Genomic DNA, 19649 nt, shown 5'->3' on the forward strand with positions numbered 1-19649 from the left:
GCCCCGGAGCCAATCAGCGCGCGGCCGCGGCCCGGCGGGAGATTCGACCGCAGCCCGCCCCTCGTGGGCGGCCCCGGGGCCCCGGCGGGCTCGCGTCACCCGGAGGGCGGGCCCGGGCCCCGCCGCCGCGTATAAATAGCCGGGGTGCGCCTTCGGGCCGGCCGCGGTAGGACGATGGAGGTCCCCGGCCGCGGCCCCCGAGCCGAGGCTCCCTGGAAGCAGCTCTCTGCAGAGGTAGGCGGGCTGCCGGGCGGGCCGCGCGGTGCGGAGGTTAGATGCGGTTCCGGCCCCGGAGCTCAGGCGGGCGTAGACCCTGCGCTCTGCGGGGCAAGGGGGGCACCTGCGTGCCTGCTCCGAAGGCGTTCGCGCCCTGACCGGGTGTGCTTCTGACCACGGGCAGGCTTCGGTGAGCCTGGTTTCAAGGGCAGAGAAAACCGAAGCTGTGCTCGCATCCATAGAGGGGGCCACGGCTCCCGACCTGACCCGAGGGTCCCCCATGCGGATGGTCCCCCATGCGGATGGAGGACGGGGAGGATGCAGAAAGGCTGCTGTTTCCTGACCGTGATCCTTGGGCTAGAAACCACCCAGGCAGAGCACGCGCTCTGATTGTCACTCAACTGTAGTTTCCTAACTAGTTTCCCTGAATTTCAGGCTCTGTTCTGGGTTTTTTCGGGGGTTTTTGTTGTTGTTCGTTCGTTCGTTCGTTTGTTTGTTTTCCTGGTCCCTGATACACCCGCGAATCTGATAAATTACGCTTACTGCCCCCAAGAAATGCTCTCTCTGACACACACACACACACACACACCCCTGCGTTACCAGGGAACTCTCAAAAACCCACTGCATTATTGTTACCATACATAACAGGCATGAAGACAATGATTGCACTCAGTGTGTGTCAGGGATGACTAGGTGCCCTACAGACACAGACTGTAAAGAATGCTGGCCAAGACTCTTGTTCAGCAGGAGGAGGTAGTAACCCACACTTGAAGGGTTAGTTTTACTTCATTTACATGCCTTATGTCCTTCAACCCTGGGCCGAGACCCAGAGAGGGTAAGTGAGTTGTCCAGAGGAAAACAGCCTCTAAGTGTTGTTGGAGCTTGGATGACACTCAACCCATCTGACTCCAGAGCCCAAGACCCTTCCATGAAGCCACCCTGTCTGCAAATTCCCCATCTTAGTCTCCACTCTTTCTCCTTGCCTTCAAGCTCCTTATCCAAAATCTGGTTCCTCGTTGCTCTCTGCATTACATCTGAACATCTTAGCCTAACATCCGAGACCCCTCTCCCCCAGCCCCAGCTTCCCTGCCGCACCTCTGTGTCTCAGCAGTCTGGCCCAACAGCATTTCCAAACTGACCTTTGGTTTCTTTGCTGTGACTCCTGCAGTCAGAATCCTGCCCCCTCAGGGGCTCCTGGTCAGGGGCTCCTGGGTGGCTCAGTCAGTTGAGCGTCCGACTCTTGGTTTCAGCTCAGGTCATGATCTCAAGGTTGTGGGTTCAAGCCCCACAACCAGTCAGTGTCCAGCTCCACACTGACTGGGGATCTACTCGGGATTTTCTCCCCCTACCTCTGCCCCTCCCCCTGCTTGTGTGCTCTCTTGCGTGCTCTCTCTCTCTCTCTCTAAAAATAAATGAATAAACTCTTTAAAAAAAAGGATCAGGGGCGCCTGGGTGGCTCAGTGGGTTAAATCCTCTGCCTTCAGCTCAGGTCGTGATCTCAAGGTGCTGGGATCAAGTCCCACGTCGGGCTTTCTGCTCATCAGGGAGCCTGCTTCCTCCTCTCTCTGCCTACTTGTGATCTGTCTCTGTCAAAGAAATAAATAAAATCTTTAAAAAAAAAAAAAAAGGATCATGCCTGTTCAGAGAAGATCAACTTTTTCTGCAGTGGCCCTGCCCCCAGCTCCCTGGCCTCCAGCAGTAGGAGTGGTGCCCACAGTGGCATTAAGCAGGACAGATTTATGGGACCTCATCTCCCCTTTAGGGCTGTCCACTAGTTAAAGCATGATTGTGGCTCTAGGCCACGAGTCTGAGAGTACCCACGACATTGTGTCTGAAGTATCTAATTAATTGATGTTGGGGGGAGAGTGAGGAGTAGGTGACCAGGCTGGAGATGGGAGGGGCTTGAAGGAAACTGAGAGCATCAGTCTGAGATATCAGGGCGGGGGCTTCTCAAGGCAGAGAGAAGCATCCAGGCGTTAGGAGGGATGGGGGCACAGTGTGGAGAACAAAGGTCTTATGCAGCCTTCTGTCTGTGTTCCGCAGGAGTTGGAGAATCAGTACTGCCCCAGCAGATGGGTCATTCGACGGGGAGCTGAAGAAACCCTAAAGATGTACTCACACCTAGGAGACAAGGGTACTGGGGGCCATCTCCATGGCTGCCGTGGGTGGACTTTGGCAGGTGGCAATGGTCCAGATTGTGGGGAGCAGGAGGAGGCTCTCAGGGCAATTCCCAAAGTCCAGGCACTGGGCAAACCTTGTCCACTCCAAACTCAGGAGCCCTCACTGCAGGATGGCTGGAACCAGGAAACGCCCCTCCATGCCATGATCCACCTCTACTCCGTGCTCAGCCAGCCATGCCCAGGCACATCAGGTGACGGGCCACAGTGGCACGGAGAGGTGGAGTGAAAAGCCAAAAGTTCTCCCCCTTGGCCCAAACATTTGGTATTGATGCTACTTGTAAGCAAAGAAGACTTTGGTTTCTTTCAAGAAGTCAGGGCTTGGGACCCTGTAAGCGAGTGGAGGAATCCCGAAGTGAATCTTGGTTTCCCCAGACTGCGCAGAGCACTCGGATTTGGTGGTTCTGTAAACTGGGATAATCCTTCTGGAAGAACAGGCTCGTGGAGGTTCATTCCAGCACAGACAGGTATCCTCCCTGTCCCAACGGACGTGGAGTGGAGTTGTGTCCTGGCCTCTTCAGAGCCCTCTGCAGGGCCCAGCTCTGTGCCAAACATGTGACTATTTGGTCAATAAACTAGAGTGTGTGGTGAAACCTACATGAGCTTGTAGAAAAGCCATTTTTTTAAAAAGATTTTATTCATTTAGGTCACCTGGAGTTCTAGCATCAAGTCCCACATCGAGCTCCCTGATCAGCAGGGAGTCTGCTTCTCCCTCTGCCCTTCACCCTGCTTGTGCTCTCTCTCTTGCTCTCAAATAAATGACTAAAATCTTTTAAAAAAGAGATTTTATCCACTTATTTGAGAGGGAGAGAGAGCGAGAGAGAGCACGAGCAGCGGGGAGGGGCAGAGGGAGAAGCAGGCTCCCCACTGAGCAGGGAGCCTGACCCAGGGCTCGATCCCAGGACCCTGGGATCATGAGCCGAGCCGAAAACAGATGCCCAGCTGACTGAACCACCCCGAAAACCTATTTGTCTAGCTTAATTGTCTTGAAGGAAAGGAGAGCTGCCCCCCTTGAGAAAGTGAGTTCCCCATGAGGGGTAAGAGCTGAGGAGAGCGTGCTGTCTGCTGCCCTCAGAGACTCCCATCCGTGATTGCTGTCCACACCGTGGACAGCTTTAAGCTCACATTCCACTCGCCTTCCTGTTTTCAGTGCTGTAGTTGGCCTGGAGGAGCTGCAGGTGCCACTGACCCATTCCATGGACGCAGAACATGAGCCCAAGGGCAGGGGGCGCGAGGGCCACGGAAATGAACAAGGGCCGTGCCCGTGCAGGGCTGGAGCCTGTCTCTATTTAAAATGTTGACATTTTGTTGGCCATGGACATTAGCGTTACTTGAGATTTAAAATATGTATGTACATTTACTGCATCTAAATAGTATTTCTCTTTGGGGTGCCTGGATGGCTCAGTCGGTTGAGTGTACAATTCTTTTTTTTTTAATATTATTTTTTTAAAAGATTTTATTTATTTATTTGACAGACAGAGATCACAGGTAGGCAGAGAGGCAGGCAGAGAGAGAGGAAGGGAAGCAGGCTCCCTGCTGAGCAGAGAGCCCGATGCAGGGCTCCATCCCAGGACCCTGGGATCACGACCGGAGCCAAAGGCAGGGGCTTTAACCCACTGAGCCACCCAGGCGCCCCGAGTGTCCAATTTTTTATCTCAGCTCAGGTCTTGATCTCAGAGTCCTGGGTTCAGGTCCCACGCTGGGCTCTGTGCTGGGCATAGAGCCTACTTTTTAAAAAAGCTCTTCTTTAAAGTAAGTATTATTTATCTTTATATTGGTCAGCTTGGTCTGCACTAACAAAAGGCCATCGAATGGGTGGCTTAAACAGTAGGAATCTATTTCTCACGTTCTGGAGGCTGGGAAGGCCGAGATCAAGGTGCTGCCTCGTTTGGGTCCCTGCTGAGAGTCCTCTTCCTGACTTGCCAACATCTGTCTTGTCCATATGTCCTCACTTGGCAGAGAGAGAGAGCAGGAGAGAGAGAGGAAGAGCCCTGGTCTTTCTTCCTCTTCGTTTAAGGCTGCTAATCCCACGACAGGGGCCCCAACCTCATGACCCCATCCAAACCAAATACCTCCCGGAGGTAATTGTTCCCTCCAATACCATCATGTTAGGGAGCAACACTTCAACATAGGAATGTTGGGGCACACAAACCTACAGCCCAAAACAATCTTCATTACTGAGTTCATTACTGAGTTTTTGGTGCCGCCCCCCACCCCAATGTTGTCCCCAAAGCAAGGGCCTCCCTCACCTCACCCTGCTTGACGAGCTCATGCAGCTCGTGAGGGGGCCCCTTGGCCCCGGGGAGAAAGGAGCAGGCTGACCAGGTGGGGCTGGTCAGGCAGCGTCAGGGAGGGAGCACTGCCTGGCGGATCCCCCCAGACCCCATCAGTGCTGCCTGTGGACTCGAGGATTGCCCCACAGTCACACTCACAGGACACGGTAAAGGGACACCAAGCGCTAATAGTGGAAAATTGCTGCCAAGCCAGAAAACCTCTCCACAAAGGACAGAGAGAGAAAAGAAGACATGTTATTATTGAATAAGGGTTAGCCAAACTGTGACGTGCCCCATAGGCAAGCTGCTAGAGACCCCAGAAAGAAACGTCACCCTTTTATACAGGCCAGCAATATGCCCCATTGCAGACCAGATACACCTGCTCTCAAGATAGAGGGTACCTGTGCTCAAGCCAGGGAGCCCGACAGAGCCCCCTGGTTCTTCCACAATCCACCCAGTACCTAGGGTGGCCCAGGCTTGCAAATTGCCCTTCTCCAGAGGAAAAAGAAAATTCTCCATCTCTTCAAGGCAAGAGGTAGTCTTGTAACTTGGGAGCCAGACACCTGCTGCTGCCCTCCCACGGAATCTGGGGGTAGGGGGGCTAGCTTCCGGTCCTGGACAGAAACATTCCTAGCTTGTATAACTGGCAAGAGAGTCCTTTAGCTTTTAAAAATATTTACATACACCTCAAAGGGGTAGAGAAAGGATTTACAATGAGTTTCCCAAAATAAATACTGGAAGAAAAGGGAGAGGGGAAGCTCTCTTTTCCTCTTCTGCACTAGGGAGACTTCAAAAAAATTTTTTTTTCCCCTTACTTTTGGTTTATATTCACCCTTAACAGCCACTGACCTAGTAACTTGCAGTAGGGGAGTGTTCTGCTCCAACGCGTAGGTGACCTTTCTCCGCTGTAAAGACCTGGCCTCGCTAAGGCTGGACACGCAGGACTGCTGAGTGAGCATGGGCAGAGAGCAGAAGGGGGCGGGGAGGGGCCGGTTTTCAGAACTATTTCCTCTGTCAGTAAGTTTAAACTTGCTTTACCGCAACTCTTAGGACTGATACATTGTACACTAAATGAAGGATGGATGCATGCATGGAAGGGCGGATGCATGCATGGATGAGTAAATAGGCAGGCAGGGAGGCAGGCAGGCAGGCGGGTAGAGATCTGTGCTGAACCGCCGTCTGGGCGCCCTGCCTCTCAGACCATCCCGCAGCCTCCCGTCCCCCAAACCACGCCCTTCTCCAAGAGAACCAATCGCCAGTGAGGTGGGTGGAGCCTCGTGATTGACAGCCTCTGGTGGGGTCCGGATCTCGGAGGGCCCTTCCTACCCTCGCAGGCTGGGATCTTGGGCTTATTCCTCTCCACCAGAGAAGCCAGAGGATGAATCAAAGGCACAAAAGATACAAGCGCCAGTTTTATTTGACTGGGCTATACAGTACACGTGACATAAAATGTACCACTTAAACCATTTTATTTTTTTTTAAAGAATTTATTTATTTGACAGACAGAGATCATAAGTAGGCAGAGAGGCAGGCTCCCTGCTGAGCAGAGAGCCGGTCGCCGGGCTCGATCCCAGGACCCCAGGATCATGACCTGAGCCGAAGGCAGAGGCTTAACCCACTGAGCCACCCAGGTGCCCCTAAACACTTTAGATTAGAATCACAAATGCAATATATTTGAGTCACCGAAAGTCTCTAACAGATGCATTCCTTTAAGTGTGTCCTATATAGTGGTCTGTGCCTGGTGTGGCACATGGACAGACACATCAGGAGTCTGTTCTGTTCCGGTCATTAGACCTTTTTTTTTTTTTTTTTAATTTATTTATTTGACACAGAGGGAGATCACAAGTAGGCAGAGAGGCAGGCAGAGAGAGAGGGGGAAGCAGGCTCCCCACTGAGCAGAGAGCCCTATGTGGGGCTCGATTCCAGGCCCCTGATACCATGACCTGAGCTGAAGGCAGAGGCTTAACCCACTGAGCCACCCAGGTGCCCCTGTTTGCCAAGATCTGGCCAGTTGACTCTACATTGTCCGGTAAGCAGCTTTGAGCGAAGGCAGGTTTGAGACACGACTTTTTTTTTTTTTTTAAGATTTTATTTATTTATTTGACACACACAGAGAGCACAAGCAGGGGGAGCAGTAGGTGGAGGAAGAGAGAGAGAAGCAGACTCCCCGCTGAACAGGGAGCCCAATGCAGGGCTCGATCCCAGAACCCTGAGATCATGACCTGAGCCGAAGGCAGAGGTTTAACCCACTGAGCCACCCAGGCGCCCCTGGTCATTAGACCCTTGCAGGAGTCACACCTCAGGCCCTCTGGGCGGTTGGTCGCTTGAAGCATTAGGAGTTGGGAAGTCTCCACCCACTCATCCACAGGAGAGGGAGTGGGGACCCACAGTGCATAGCACAGCATGTCTCTCTCCTAAGAAAACTTCCCCTCTCTTGTCCCCTCACTCCAAGGATGGCAGGGGGCGGGGTGTGTGGTCAGTAGACATGGTCAGTGATGGCAAACTGGTTTTGCCTGTCCTGCAAAGGCAGCCTGGTCTCTGGTTTTGGCATGGGGAAACTGGGCGTCTACCCTCCTCAAGGCCAAGACCAGTTGTTGGTCTTGGCCTTAAGCAGTCCAGCCAAAATGCCAACCACCCATTTTAGCAGTCTATGCGCACTTGCCCAAACACACTTTATACAAACTATCTCTACACACTGAGTTTGCCCCTTCTGGAGGTCCAGGGTCATCCAGCCCAGAGGAGCATTATTTTCCTTTTGGGCCCAGCACCGCGGCCACCAAGGCTGGGGACCTGGGCACCTCTGGGAACGTGGATCCCAAGTTCACATCTCTCCCCACCAATTTCAGTATCAGGAAGATCACCATTTTTTTTTCCATTTTTTTTTTCCATTTTCTCCATTTGGTTAACCCAGCACTGCTTGTTGAAATATTTGTTTATCACACAATTTTCTTTTTTAAGATTTTTTTTTCTCTTTATTCATTTGAATCAGAGAGAGACAGAGAGAGCATAGGCAGGGGAGAGGGAGAAGCAGACTCCCCACTGAGCAGCGAGCCCAATGTGGCATTCAATCCTAGGACCCTAGGATCATGACCCAAGCCAAAGGCAGACGCTCAACCATCTGAGTCACCCAGGTGCTCCTATCACACAATTTTAATTTTTTTACTACCTATCAAGTCCTGGGTATACAGAGGCGGGCAAAGCAAAGCCCTTGTCTTCACGGTGAAGGCAACAGACAGACAGGAAAAACAGCGAAAAGTGTATCAAGAGTGGTGAATGCCAGACTCCATGACAAAGCCGAGAAGGGGGATAGGCCATAATGTCTCCGAGCAGCTTTCTATTATCATAGGTCACTGAGGCTATGTCCGGTATTTTGCTATTATAAATACCATTACTGTGGGCATCTTTAAAACAAGTCTTTGGGAATATATCTGATCATTTCCTTATAAAAACTAAGCGGATAGGGACTTAGGAATCAAGGAATATAATCTTGGGCTTTGATACCTATTTCCAAGCTGTCTTTCAGAAGATCTTACCAATTTACACTCTCCAGTGCCCAGTGTTGGAGGGAGCTAAGCTGTCTGCATTTCACTGATTTGGGGGGAGAGCATGAATATACAGACACCCCTCTCACCCCACCCCTTCGCGCCTGGTATTTATTTCCCTAACAGTGCCCCTTCTCCTTTCTTCCACCCAAGTCCTAGCCAATTTCCACATCATTCTCACCTCTCCCCTCCTGGCATCCAATTACATATCCATATTGTTTTATTATCTATTTATTTGAAGTGAGATTAAATATTTTATTTCTTTGAGAGAAAAAGAGAGAGCACTTGCGTGGGGAGGAACAAAAGGGCAGGGAGAGGGAGAGAGAATCTGAGCCAGACTCCGCACTGAGCGCAGACCCGACGCGGGGCTCGATCCCGCCACTGTGAGATCATGACCTGAGCTGAGATCGAGAGTCGGACGCTGAGCCCCCCAGGCACCCCGATTTGAAGTGAGTTTATATCTTGCTTCCCTAGAAGATTGTTTTTCCGAAGACTCGGACAAGTCAACACTTCCTGGAGCATGAAGCAAAGCGTAACACCCACAAAAACCCCATAATGAAGTAGTGGACAGAGTGTGCCCTTCAGAACCACGGCGCCCCTCCAGACAGACCTCGGCAGACCATATCGGTCCAACTTGGATAGGCCAGTCTGGTGTCGTTGCAACTGACCACACACACCCATGCGATGCTTGGGAACCCAGCACAGATGACCTTGAGGACCTGGGGAAGCATCGTTCAGGCAAACAGTGACAGCTGGAACTGACCGGTGCACCCCAAGGGGCTTTCAGCAGAAAAGATTCTGCCTTAAATGATAGAGAAATCACACAGGTTGTGCTGACGGTGACTTGTCCATTTCTCGAGACAGCCACCAAGAAGGCCCGGGCCACCAGGAAGAGCCTGCTGCACGTCCCCTACGGGGATGGTGACGGGGAGAAACTGGACATCTACTTTCCTGGAGAAGTGGCTGCTGAAGGTGGGCCTTCGGGAGGGCCGTCCCTAGGCAGAGCTCGGCTGGCCTGGACGCCTGCGCTCAGCCCCCACGCCTTTGTCTGTCTTTACAGCCTTGCCTTTCTGTCTGTTCCTGCACGGAGGGTACTGGCAGAGTGGAAGGTGAGTCGGGGTCTGGATGAGCAGGGAGGAAGGGAGATTCTTCTTGCCCTGGTGTAGGAGTTCTTTTGGCTGCTGCAACAGATGATTGCAAACTTGGTGGCGTATCACCGAAACACATTCTCTCCCGGTTCCGGAGGCCAGAAGTCTGAGATCGGGTGTGTGCAGCACCCTGCTCCGTTCTGGGCTCCAGGGAGAACCTGCTCCTACCTCTTCCAGCTTCTGGGGGTTCTTGGGGTTCGTCGGCTGTGGTCACCTCATTTCCGTCTCTGCCTCCATTCTCACCGGGCCTCCTCGGTGTCTGTGTGTCTGTGTCTCAGACCTCCCCCCACCTTTCTCTCTTATAACGTCACCCATTGTAGGATTGAGGTCCATCCTAAATCATGGATGACCTCACCTCGGGGTCCCTAATGACCGCTCTGTAGACTGTGTGGCCGTATTCCCAGGTGCTGGGGTTAGGAGGTGGACCTGTCTTTTTTTTTTTTTTTTTAAAGATTTTATTTATTTATTTGTCAGAGAGAGAGAGAGAGAGAGAGCGAGCACAGGCAGACTGAGTGGCAGAGGGAGAAGCAGGCTCCCTGCGGAGCAAGGAGCCCGATGTGGGACTCGATCCCAGGACGCTGGGATCATGACCTGAGCCGAAGGCAGCCGCTTAACCAACTGAGCCACCCAGGCGTCCCTGGACCTGTCTTTTGAGGGGACACGACTCAACCCACTGTACCCGGGGAGAAGTACATTCAAGCTACTCGCAGTCAGAGGGAAACCGCAGTGACTAACCCTCCTGGCCTGTGTGGGACTGAGGGGTTTCCCAGGACATGAGGCTTTCGGCGGGAGAGCCCCTGGGGAACCCAGGTCAGCTCGTCACCGTAAGATAAGCAGAGGCATATTTGAGATCTTCAAGGACACTGTTGTTCCCTAGGATCTCACTAAGGAGTTTCCTCCCATAGGATCTACGACCCTTCAAGCATAGGCATCTTCACGGCTGAATTTATGGCTTTACCCTTTGTCCTGCAAAGCTCTCTACGCATCTGATCTTCATTTCTCAAAGACAGCACCTATGAGAAAGTAGATGTCCCCATTTTACAGATGAGGAAAGCAGACTTAGAGGTTAAGTAAAGCCCCCAGGGTTTCATAGCTAGCATGTGATAAGGTAAGGACAGCGCCTACTTTCTTCCTTATACTACACAGGACCAGAGAGGGCTGGAGCCCTGGGTGGACACGACCATGAAGGAGCGGGGTTGGTGGCCGAGGTTCCTCCATTATCACATCTTTGTCTCTTTCCTCAGTAAGGACATGTCAGCCTTCATGGTCGACCCACTGACAGCACGGGGAGTGGCCGTGGTAGTCGTGGCTTATGACATTGCCCCCAAAGGTAATGAGGATGGTCCTGTGGGTTTGAGGGCTGCTGGGCTTTGGAGGGGAGAGAGCCACCCCCCATGGACCCTGACCCCACTCCTGCTCTGTGTGAAGGAACCCTGGACCAGATGGTAGACCAGGTGACTCGGAGCGTCGCGTTTATGCAGAAGAAATATCCGTGCAATAAGTGGGTGTCGCTGTAGATCTTCCTTTTGTCAGACAATGCGGGAGGATGGTGGGTTCAGCGCTTGGGTGCAGCCCGGCCGCCTCCTCCGGGCTGTAGAGCAGAAGGCAAATCGGGAGCCTCTGGTACTGGTCTGATGCTCTCGGGAAACTGAAGGCAGATTTGGCTCTCTTCTCTGACCCGACCCAGGGGCCTTTACCTTTGCGGACACTCAGCAGGGGCCCACCTGGCTGCCATGATGCTCCTGGCCAACTGGACCAAGCACGGAGTCACACCCAACATCAAAGGTTTTCACGGGGCTGCAGGTCTGGCTGGGCAACCTTTGCCCTCCTCAGGTGGTCGACACCGGCTGCCCCAAATGCCAGCAGCCACAGAGGGCTTGACCTGGGGGCTCTGAGCCCTGTGAGACAGGCCTGCTTTGCTTCTCTCCCCCTACCGTGGTCTTGCCCTTTGGCCCTGGAGGCTGGGCTGGCCCCGTTTTGCTCCCCCCACCCTCCGGGGCTGCTTGAGGCCTGGCTTGGTGGAGCCTCGGCCTCCCCTGCAGCCTGGCCCTCTGACTCTCCTTCGCCTCCACAGGTTTTTTCCTGGTAAGTGGGATCTATGACCTGGAGCCCATCGTGCACACCACTCAGAACGCCCCTCTCCTCCTGACCCCGTGAGTCATCTGCCCCCTCCTCCCTGAGCTGAGGGGGACCCTCCCAGCAGGGCCAGGGGTGAACTGCAGCCTCCTCTCTGTCCTGACCCACGCCTACCCCCTGCATCAGGGAGGACGCTCGGAGGAACAGCCCCCAGCTGCTCCTGGAGGCGGCCTTGACTCGGCCCTCGGGTCCAGCCTGCCACGTGCTGGTGACTGTGGGCCAACACGACTCCCCTGAATTCCACCGACAGTCTAGGGAGTTTTTTCAGGTACCCCCAGCTCCCTGCCTCTGGCCAGAGGTTGAGGGTCCTGTCCTCCTATTACCTTCCTCTTTGTTTCACCCCAAGGGACCACAAGACCAAGAGCCATTTATCCATCAAATACTTAGCGAGCACCTGGCACATGCCAGGCGCGGGGTGACGGTCCCCCACCCTCCCCAGCCTGCCGCCTCTTACGTGACTCCTTTCTTCACCCAGACGCTGCGCCGGGGAGAGTGGGATGCCTCGTTTGAAGAAATCCGTGACGTGGATCACTTTGAAATCATTTGGAGCCTAACCCAGCAGGACTCCGTGCTCACCCAGGTGGGGCACAGCCTTTCACCTGGAGAGTGTGGGTCCCACAGGAGAGGTGGGGCGGTGGGGCGCAGAGGGGATCTTTGGCATCCAGGGGGCTGGGGTCCTGATGGTAGGAACTGAGAACCCCCTGGCTTCCGCTACTTCACCTCCTTCTGAAAGAGCCCCAGGGGATCTGCAGTCTGCTCCTGGGCACACAGGTGGGAGCTGCCTGGGGCTTGGTGTGGATGGGGCGGGGCATCAATCTGGTGCAAGGAAAGTATTCGCCTGTGTGTGAGCAAACAGCAAAGCCAGCTCCGGGTAGGAGAGGATAGATGGGTCTGGTTCATAAATGTTCATTACAATTTTAACATGGAGAATCCTGTTTACTTATTTATTTTTATTTGTTTTAAAGATTTGTATTTATTTATTTATTTGACAGAGAGAAAGAGACAGTGAGAGAGGGAACACAAGCAGGGGGAGTGGCAGAGGGAAAAGCAGGCTTCCCGCTGAGCAGGGGGCCCAATGAGGGGCTCAATCCCAGGACCCAGGGATCATGACCTGAGCCAAAAGCAGACGCCTAACGAGTGTCCAGGGGTGCCTGGCTGGCTCAGCTGGTAGAGCGCATGACTCTTGATCTCAGGGTCATTGAGTTGCAGCCCCATGTTGGGGGTAAAGATGGCTTAAAAATAAAATCTTTGGGCACCTGGGTGGCTCAGTGGGTTAAGCCTCTGCCTTCAGTTCAGGTCATGATCCCAGGGTCCTGGGATCAAGCCCCACATTGGGCTCTCTGCTCAGCGGGAAGCCTGCTTCCCTTCCTCTCTCTCTGCCTGCCTCTCTGCCTACTTGTGATTTCTGTCTGTCAAATAAATAAATAAAAATTTAAAAAAAATCTTTGAAAAAAAATCAAATATTACAATTTTAATGTGGAGAACTCTTTTAAAAGCCAAAGAGAAAACTGGGGTAAATATCTGCCACAGATTTGGCAGATAAAGAATTACCACTTCTGTTCCCCCCACCCCCAGCCCAGGAAAGTGGGTGCGTCATTAGCTTCACTTTTTAATCAGCCGCCACCTCAATAAGGCTTATTTTCTTTATTAAGATTTTATTTATTTATTTGACAGAGACAGACACAGCGAGAGAAGGAACACAAGCAGGGGGAGTGGGAGAGGGAGAAGCAGGCTACCTGCCGGGCAGGGAGCCCGATGTGGGGCTCGATCCCAGGACCCTGGGATCATGACCTGAGCCGAAGGCAGATGCTTAACCGACTGAGCCACCCAGGCGCCCTTCAATAAGGGTTTTTATAGCATTCCATTTTAACTCACATAGTTAATATTCTTACTATATAAAGAGCACTTTCAATTCAATAAGGACAGTTTTTATTTCTATTTAGGAATAGATTATAAATAGAAAACAATGGATAAAGAATAAGAGATAATTTTTAAAAAGATTTTATTTATTTATTTGTCAGAGAGAGAGAGAACACAAGCAGTAGGCAGAGGGAGAAGCAGGTTCCCCACGGAGCAGGGAGTCTGACTCGGGACTCAATCCCAGGATTCTGGGATCATCACCCGAGCCGAAGGCAGACACTTAACCAAGTAAGCCACCCAGGCACCCCAAGAACAAGGGATAATTTAAGAAAAAAATGTATGTGGCTAATAAACATGGGGGATGATTAAATTATACTAGTGATCGTAGAAATGTCACTTAAAGGCCCAGTCCTTTCCCACCTGTCATGGAAGATGTTCTAATGATAATTATGCCCAGCCCTGCTGGAGAGGTTGGAAAGGGGCTCCTCTCCAGTTCTGCCCTTGGGAGCACAGTCTGGTGATAGGAATCCAAACCCACAGGCCCAGGAATTCTATTGCTTGGAATTTCTCTTCAGGACAATCAAGAAATATTTTGAATATTCAAATATTTTGAATATTCAAAACTTAGAAACAGCCGACACGTCCCAGTGAGTTTAAATTATGACATAATTTGGTAACAGAAGGATGTTTATGAAAATGAGTTAGGATACATCAAATTGTTTCAGATGTGAGAGCCAAAGTACAAGAAAGGAGTGAGCCAACATATTCCCAGTTTCATAATACATAGGCAGCTAGACCCTGGGAGGCATGGGCATGCTTGTGAAAAAAACAATTGCCAGTGGTGTGACAGGTGCATTTAAAAAATTCATTTCTGCATTTGCTAACACGAACATGCATTACTTTTTTTTTTTTATTAATGGGGGAAGAACAAACACTCATAAGTGACATCTCTTGAAGCGCCTGAGAAATACATATTTCAGGTTTTGGGGGCCATCCAGTCTCTGACACAACTACCTAACGCTGCCACTGTAGTACGTACCAAAGCTGCCACGACAATTCATAAATGCTGAACGTGGTGGCTGTGTGCCAATAAAACTTTATTCGTACGGACATTTGACTGTTACATAATTTTTACATGTCAGGAAATAATGTTATGTTTCGATCTTTTTTCAACCATTTAAATGGCTCAGTCCGTGGAACGGGCGACTCTTGGTCTCAGGGTCGTGAGTTCCAGCCCCACACTGAGTGTAGAGATTACTTAGAATTTGGCCCTGGAGACTTTTAATTAATCGATTTTAATTAATTAACTAAAAACCTGATTAGTTAATTTCATAAAAACGTAAAGCCATTCTTAGCTCGTGAGTCCAGAAAGCACATCTCAAGCAAGGTTAAGTCTACGAATGGCTGGGGGGTTACTTAGGACACTTCACAGGACAGATGGGACTGAGCTGTCATTGTAAGTTACCATTCTGTGCTCAGGAACGCAGTCTGTTTCTTTCATCGGATTCTGGAGAGAGAACCTCACAAGAGCCTCTCTGAACCTGGGGGTCTTGGGTCTTTTCTTCCTGCTGCAGATGATTTTGAGCACAATCCTTCGGGAGCTCTAACACCGCTGGAGTGTGGCCCCTGCCACCGATGATGAAGGTCCTCCACAGACCCCACACGCTTCCCTTTCCTGCCAGCAACCCCCTCCCCGTGCCCAGGAGCACCTCCGTTTGCTCCCAACACCACTACAAATCTCTCTCCCGCTGGCCTGGATTGAGGGGTTCCAGGGAAGGTCCAGCCCAGTCAACACTACGATCCCCAAGCCACCTGGGCCCCTGCCTGCCAAGACGGCGTGACAAAAATGACAATGCCCGGCAATCAGTAGACTTAGCTCCAGCTGAAACTCCGCTGACCTTCTTGTAAGAGCTCAAATCCATCTGTTCTGTCTTTTATGGCATTCTTTTGACCCATCTGTCCTGTCTTGAGGCTTTCCCTAAGCTCCTGGGACATAGCCCGGGGGCTGGCCCCTTCCCTGATGGGACAATGACATCCACAGCCAGGTCAAGATTCCTCTGCGCCCCACCCAGGGGTGTGTGCAGTTCCCAAGCAGCCAACTGTGTCCACACACCACCCTCCCCACCCCAGCAACCTTCCCCCAACCTAAAGAGCTAGGACTCCCTGTGCGATGGGGTGTGACAAAAACGGAGACTAGCCTAGATAGTCATCAGACAGGGATAAGTACATCCAAGCCCCCAGCGGCTGAACATGATGTAGCCATAAGAAAGAGACATGTTTACCGGGTGGGAAATCCCCCCAAAATATTTTTACATGACAAAACCAAGACGCTTGCTTAATTACAACTTAGTACCATGTCAACGACTTTAAACAATACACCCCCACAAAAAGACGTTTTTCTCTGTGTGCTCACCGTGTGTGATGCAGGGGACAGACCCTGGGGGACCCACACTTAAACCCTCTGCTCCCCTCCAGGGAGGGAGGTGTTTTCGCTATATTTGTATTCTCTGACGCTGGGGTTGAGAAGGTAATGAATATTTAAACGTAGTATGTAATCGGAAGTGCTAAAATACTCAAAAAGCTTTCAGGACTCAGGCAAGTGAGAACGACATTATAGACGGTAACTTGAATCTATCCCAGACCTGCAAAGGACATGACTCACAGACTGTAGGACTTCCGTCTGACATCTGCAACCAGTGAGACCCCTCGAAGCTGTTGGAGGGGCCCCCCATGGCACACCTAGGTTGGGAATTGCCCCCTTAGGTTACGCCCTGATGAGATAAAATGTCTTAAAATAAGCAAAAGACAGAACAGAAAGGAGTTCACCCCCTTGTGATCCTATTTTCATTTAAAAAAAAAAAAAAGGTTATATAAATGGGGCACCTGGGTGGCTCGGTGGGTTAAGCCTCTGCCTTCAGCTCAGGCCATGATCTCAGGGTCCTGGCATCCAGCCCCACCTTGGGCTCTCTGCTCAGCAGGGAGCCTGCTTCCTCCTCTCCCTCTGCCTGCCATCCCCCCTGCTTGTGATCTCTGTCTGTCAAATAAAGAAATACAATCTTTAAAAATAAATAAATAAATAAACATTGTAATTTAATATACAACTTACATGAAATATGCTGTGGACTGGACAACTATTTTTACGGCTTTCTAAAAATGGCTTCATGATGTCTTTTTTTTTTTGTCACTATATTAAGCATACGGCGCTCTGTTCCAGGCGTACACTCTAATAGCTCAGAGTTCGACTCGGTAAGTGTGCTCTTAATCCCCTTTATCTATTTCGCCCATCCCCCCCCCCCACCTACCTTCTAGCAACCACCGGTTTGTGCTTTGTACTTGAGTGTGTGGCTTTTTCATTCGTCTCTTTCCCCCCTCATTTGCTTTGTTTCTTCAACTCCCCATGCGAGTGGAATCTTACGCTTTTGTCGTTCCCTGTTGGACTTATTTTACTTTGCCTGATACCCTCTCGGTCCATCCACGTTGTCACAATAGCAAGATCTCCTCCCTTCTGTGACTGAGTGATAGTTCGCTGTACGCGTATACCACACCTTCTCAACCCATTCATCAGTCCGTGGGCACTTGGGGTGCATTCCTATCTCGCTATTACAAACCATGCCCAGTAAACCTCAGGGTGTACGCATCTTTTTGAATGAGAGTTTCATTTTCTCTGGGTAAATATGCAGCGGTGAAATTGCCAGGTCATACGTGTTTCTATTTTAATTTTTTGAGGATGCAACATACTGTTTCCCACAGGCGGCGCCCGGCGGCTTCTGTTTCTCTGCAGCCTCCCCAACAAGGCTCATATTTTGTGCTTTTTTATTATGGCCATTCTGACAGGTGTGAGGCGAGATCTCCTTGTGGCTTTGATTTGCATTTCCCCGGCGATGAGATGTTGAACACTTTTTCATGTGTCTGTTGGCCATCTGTGTGTCTTCTTTGGGAAAATGTCTATTCGGGTCCACTGCCCAGTTTTTCATTGAACTCTTGGGGGGTTTTTTGGTGTTGAGTTGTATAAGCTCATTATAAAGATAACTGTATTAATGTTAAATTCCCCGATTTTGACGATTCTGCTGTGGTTATATGAAAGATGAAGTAGGTAGGGGTAAAGAGGCAAAATGCCTTCACCTTACTCTTAAATTGCTCAGATAAAAAAAAATATATATATACACATACTATATATTCTATTTTCTCTCTCTATATGTACATGCATCACGTAAACAGAAAATCTGGATAGAGTACACATCAGTATTCCTTGTACTGTTCTTGTAAGCTTTCTATAATTTTTTTTTAAATTTATTTATTTGTTAGAGCGAGCAAGCACAGGCAGAGAGTGGTAGGCAGAGGCAGACGGAGAAGCAGCCTCCCCGCCGAGCAAGGAGCCCGATGTGGGACTCCATCCCAGAACGCTGGGATCATGACCTGAGCCGAAGGCAGCCGCTTAACCAACTGAGCCACCCAGGCGTCCCGGCTTTCTATAATTTGAAATGACACAGTAAAGGGGCACCTGGCTGGCTTAGTCAGCAGAACATGCAACTATTGATCTCAGGGTTGTAAATTCAAGCCCCTCCTTGAGTGTAGCGATTATTTAAAAATAAAATCTTTAGTAGTAATCATAATAATAATAAAATGATACAATGAAAAGTTTCCAGGGGCACCTGGCTGGCTCAGTCAGTAGAGTGTGATAGAGCATGGGATTCTTTTTTTTTAATTTTAAGATTATTTATTTGTTTATTTATTTGACAGAGATTGACACAGCAAGAGAGGGAACACAAGCAGGGGGAGCTGGAGAGGGAGAAGCAAGCTTCCCAGAGAGCAGGGAGCCCGATGTGGGGCTCGATCCCAGGACCCTGGGATCATGACCTGAGCCGAAGGCAGACACCCAACAAGTGAGCCACCCAGGCACCCCTAAGCATGGGATTCTTAATCTCAAGGTTGTGAGTTCAAGCCTCATGATGGCCGTGGATCCTACTTAACTAAAAAAGTTGTTTCCAAAACGTTGTGACATTGAAAGAATGGAAGCCAGCAGCCCGCGTGGGGCTGGAGCGTTGAGAAGTCCTCTTATTTCTGGCCTGCGGATGTGAGAGGTGCCACTCAGCCACCCCTGCAGCTCGGGAAGTGACCTCAGAACTCCCTGTTCCTGACACAGATGGAGGACACACAGTTTTCCCTGTAGGCTGCGGGATTTGCCGTTGCTGGGACACCACTTTGAGGAGGGAAGGGGGGCGTTTGCCCTGAGGTCAGCCTCACCCATCCTCTCTGTCCTGCCCTTTCTCTCCCACAATTGTCATTGCCGCCTCCCCCCACGCGCCCCCCCCCCAGGTCTGTGTGGTCAGTGATGCCCTCAGGGACTTAGAGTTCTGTCTTTCTCCATCTCTTAGTCCTTCAAGCTCTCCTGAAGCTTTTGTGTGGCACTGAAGCCCTCTCGAATTCTCCTTTCTGACTCTGTGGAGCAGGTGGGGTCTATGTCTGCCGTCTTTGGTTGCCGAGCACCCGGGATCTGCTCCAGGCTCTCTTCCTGGCGTTGGTTTCACTCCCTGCCCTTTCCGGGTTTCCACCAGCAACTCTGGGTCTCCATTTATTCATCTGTTAAAAAAATCCAGCCGGAGCGGGAACAGGCAGGCAGACCCACGGGCAGAACTGAGACTGAGACGGACCCCAGAGATGGGTCCCGGCACACAGGGGGGTTTACTAAGTGATAAAAGTGGTGTTTCAGGGGCACCTGGGTGGCTCAGTTGGTTAAGCCTCTGTCTTCGGCTCAGGTCACGATCCCAGGGTTCTGGGATCGAGCCCCGCATCGGGCTGTCTGCTCAGTGGGGAGCCTGCTTTCCCCTCTCTCTCTCTGCCTGCCTCTCTGCCTACTTGCGGTCTCTGTCTCTCTGCCAAATAAATAAATAAAATCTTTTAAAGAAAGAAGGTAAAATACATCACAAAGTCCAAAAACAACAAACCGGGTCAAGGCCGAGGAGGACAAGAGGAATGAGGCCTTTTGTATAAAAACTCACCAGGCAATAGGAAAAATGTCAGTAACGGAACAGCTAAGTGGGTAAAGACAGGAATGGGCCACTCACAAGCAAGACTTGGTCCGTCCTTTAATCTGAGAGATACAAGTTAAAACAAGCACATACCTTTCTGCATTCTTGCAAGTGCAAAGATCAGAAAAAGTCTGCTGTGGCTCAGTGGGGTGAGAAGACAAGGAGTCGGGGGGGGGGGGGTTAACTCAGGTTAACCAGGTAGACCTTGACCCGGAGAACCTAGCAGGCACAGACCCAATACAGGCTGCCTCCCTCCCGCCTCTGGGTG

At 51.0% G+C, this 19649-nt stretch overlaps 1 protein-coding gene across 9 annotated transcripts; it reads left to right on the top strand.

Annotated features, from left to right (window-relative positions):
- The first annotated feature begins 165 nt into the window (after positions 1 to 165).
- On the top strand, positions 166 to 19265 carry AFMID (arylformamidase). 9 transcript variants are annotated; one of them, XR_013968166.1, is made up of 14 exons: positions 166 to 234; positions 2260 to 2350; positions 9073 to 9180; positions 9269 to 9317; positions 10601 to 10686; positions 10785 to 10857; positions 11044 to 11141; positions 11431 to 11509; positions 11619 to 11760; positions 11968 to 12072; positions 14927 to 15256; positions 16547 to 16598; positions 18093 to 18161; positions 19122 to 19265. XR_013968166.1 is itself a non-coding variant. In XM_080826456.1 (12 exons), the coding sequence occupies exons 1-11, from the start codon at positions 175 to 177 to the stop codon at positions 16577 to 16579; spliced, it is 924 nt and encodes a 307-aa protein (XP_080682582.1). In that variant the 5' UTR covers positions 166 to 174; the 3' UTR covers positions 16580 to 16598; positions 18093 to 18339. The 9 variants fall into 9 exon arrangements, 4 of the variants coding, with proteins under 4 accessions (XP_080682582.1, XP_080682580.1, XP_080682581.1 ...); XR_013968167.1 differs by lacking the exon at positions 14927 to 15256 and having other exon boundaries at positions 19122 to 19252; XR_013968168.1 differs by lacking the exon at positions 19122 to 19265 and having other exon boundaries at positions 18093 to 18339.
- Positions 19266 to 19649: the final 384 nt, after the last annotated feature.

Source organism: Martes martes, assembly GCF_963455335.1.
Source record: "Martes martes genome assembly, chromosome: 16".
Classification (NCBI taxonomy): Eukaryota; Metazoa; Chordata; class Mammalia; order Carnivora; family Mustelidae; genus Martes; species Martes martes.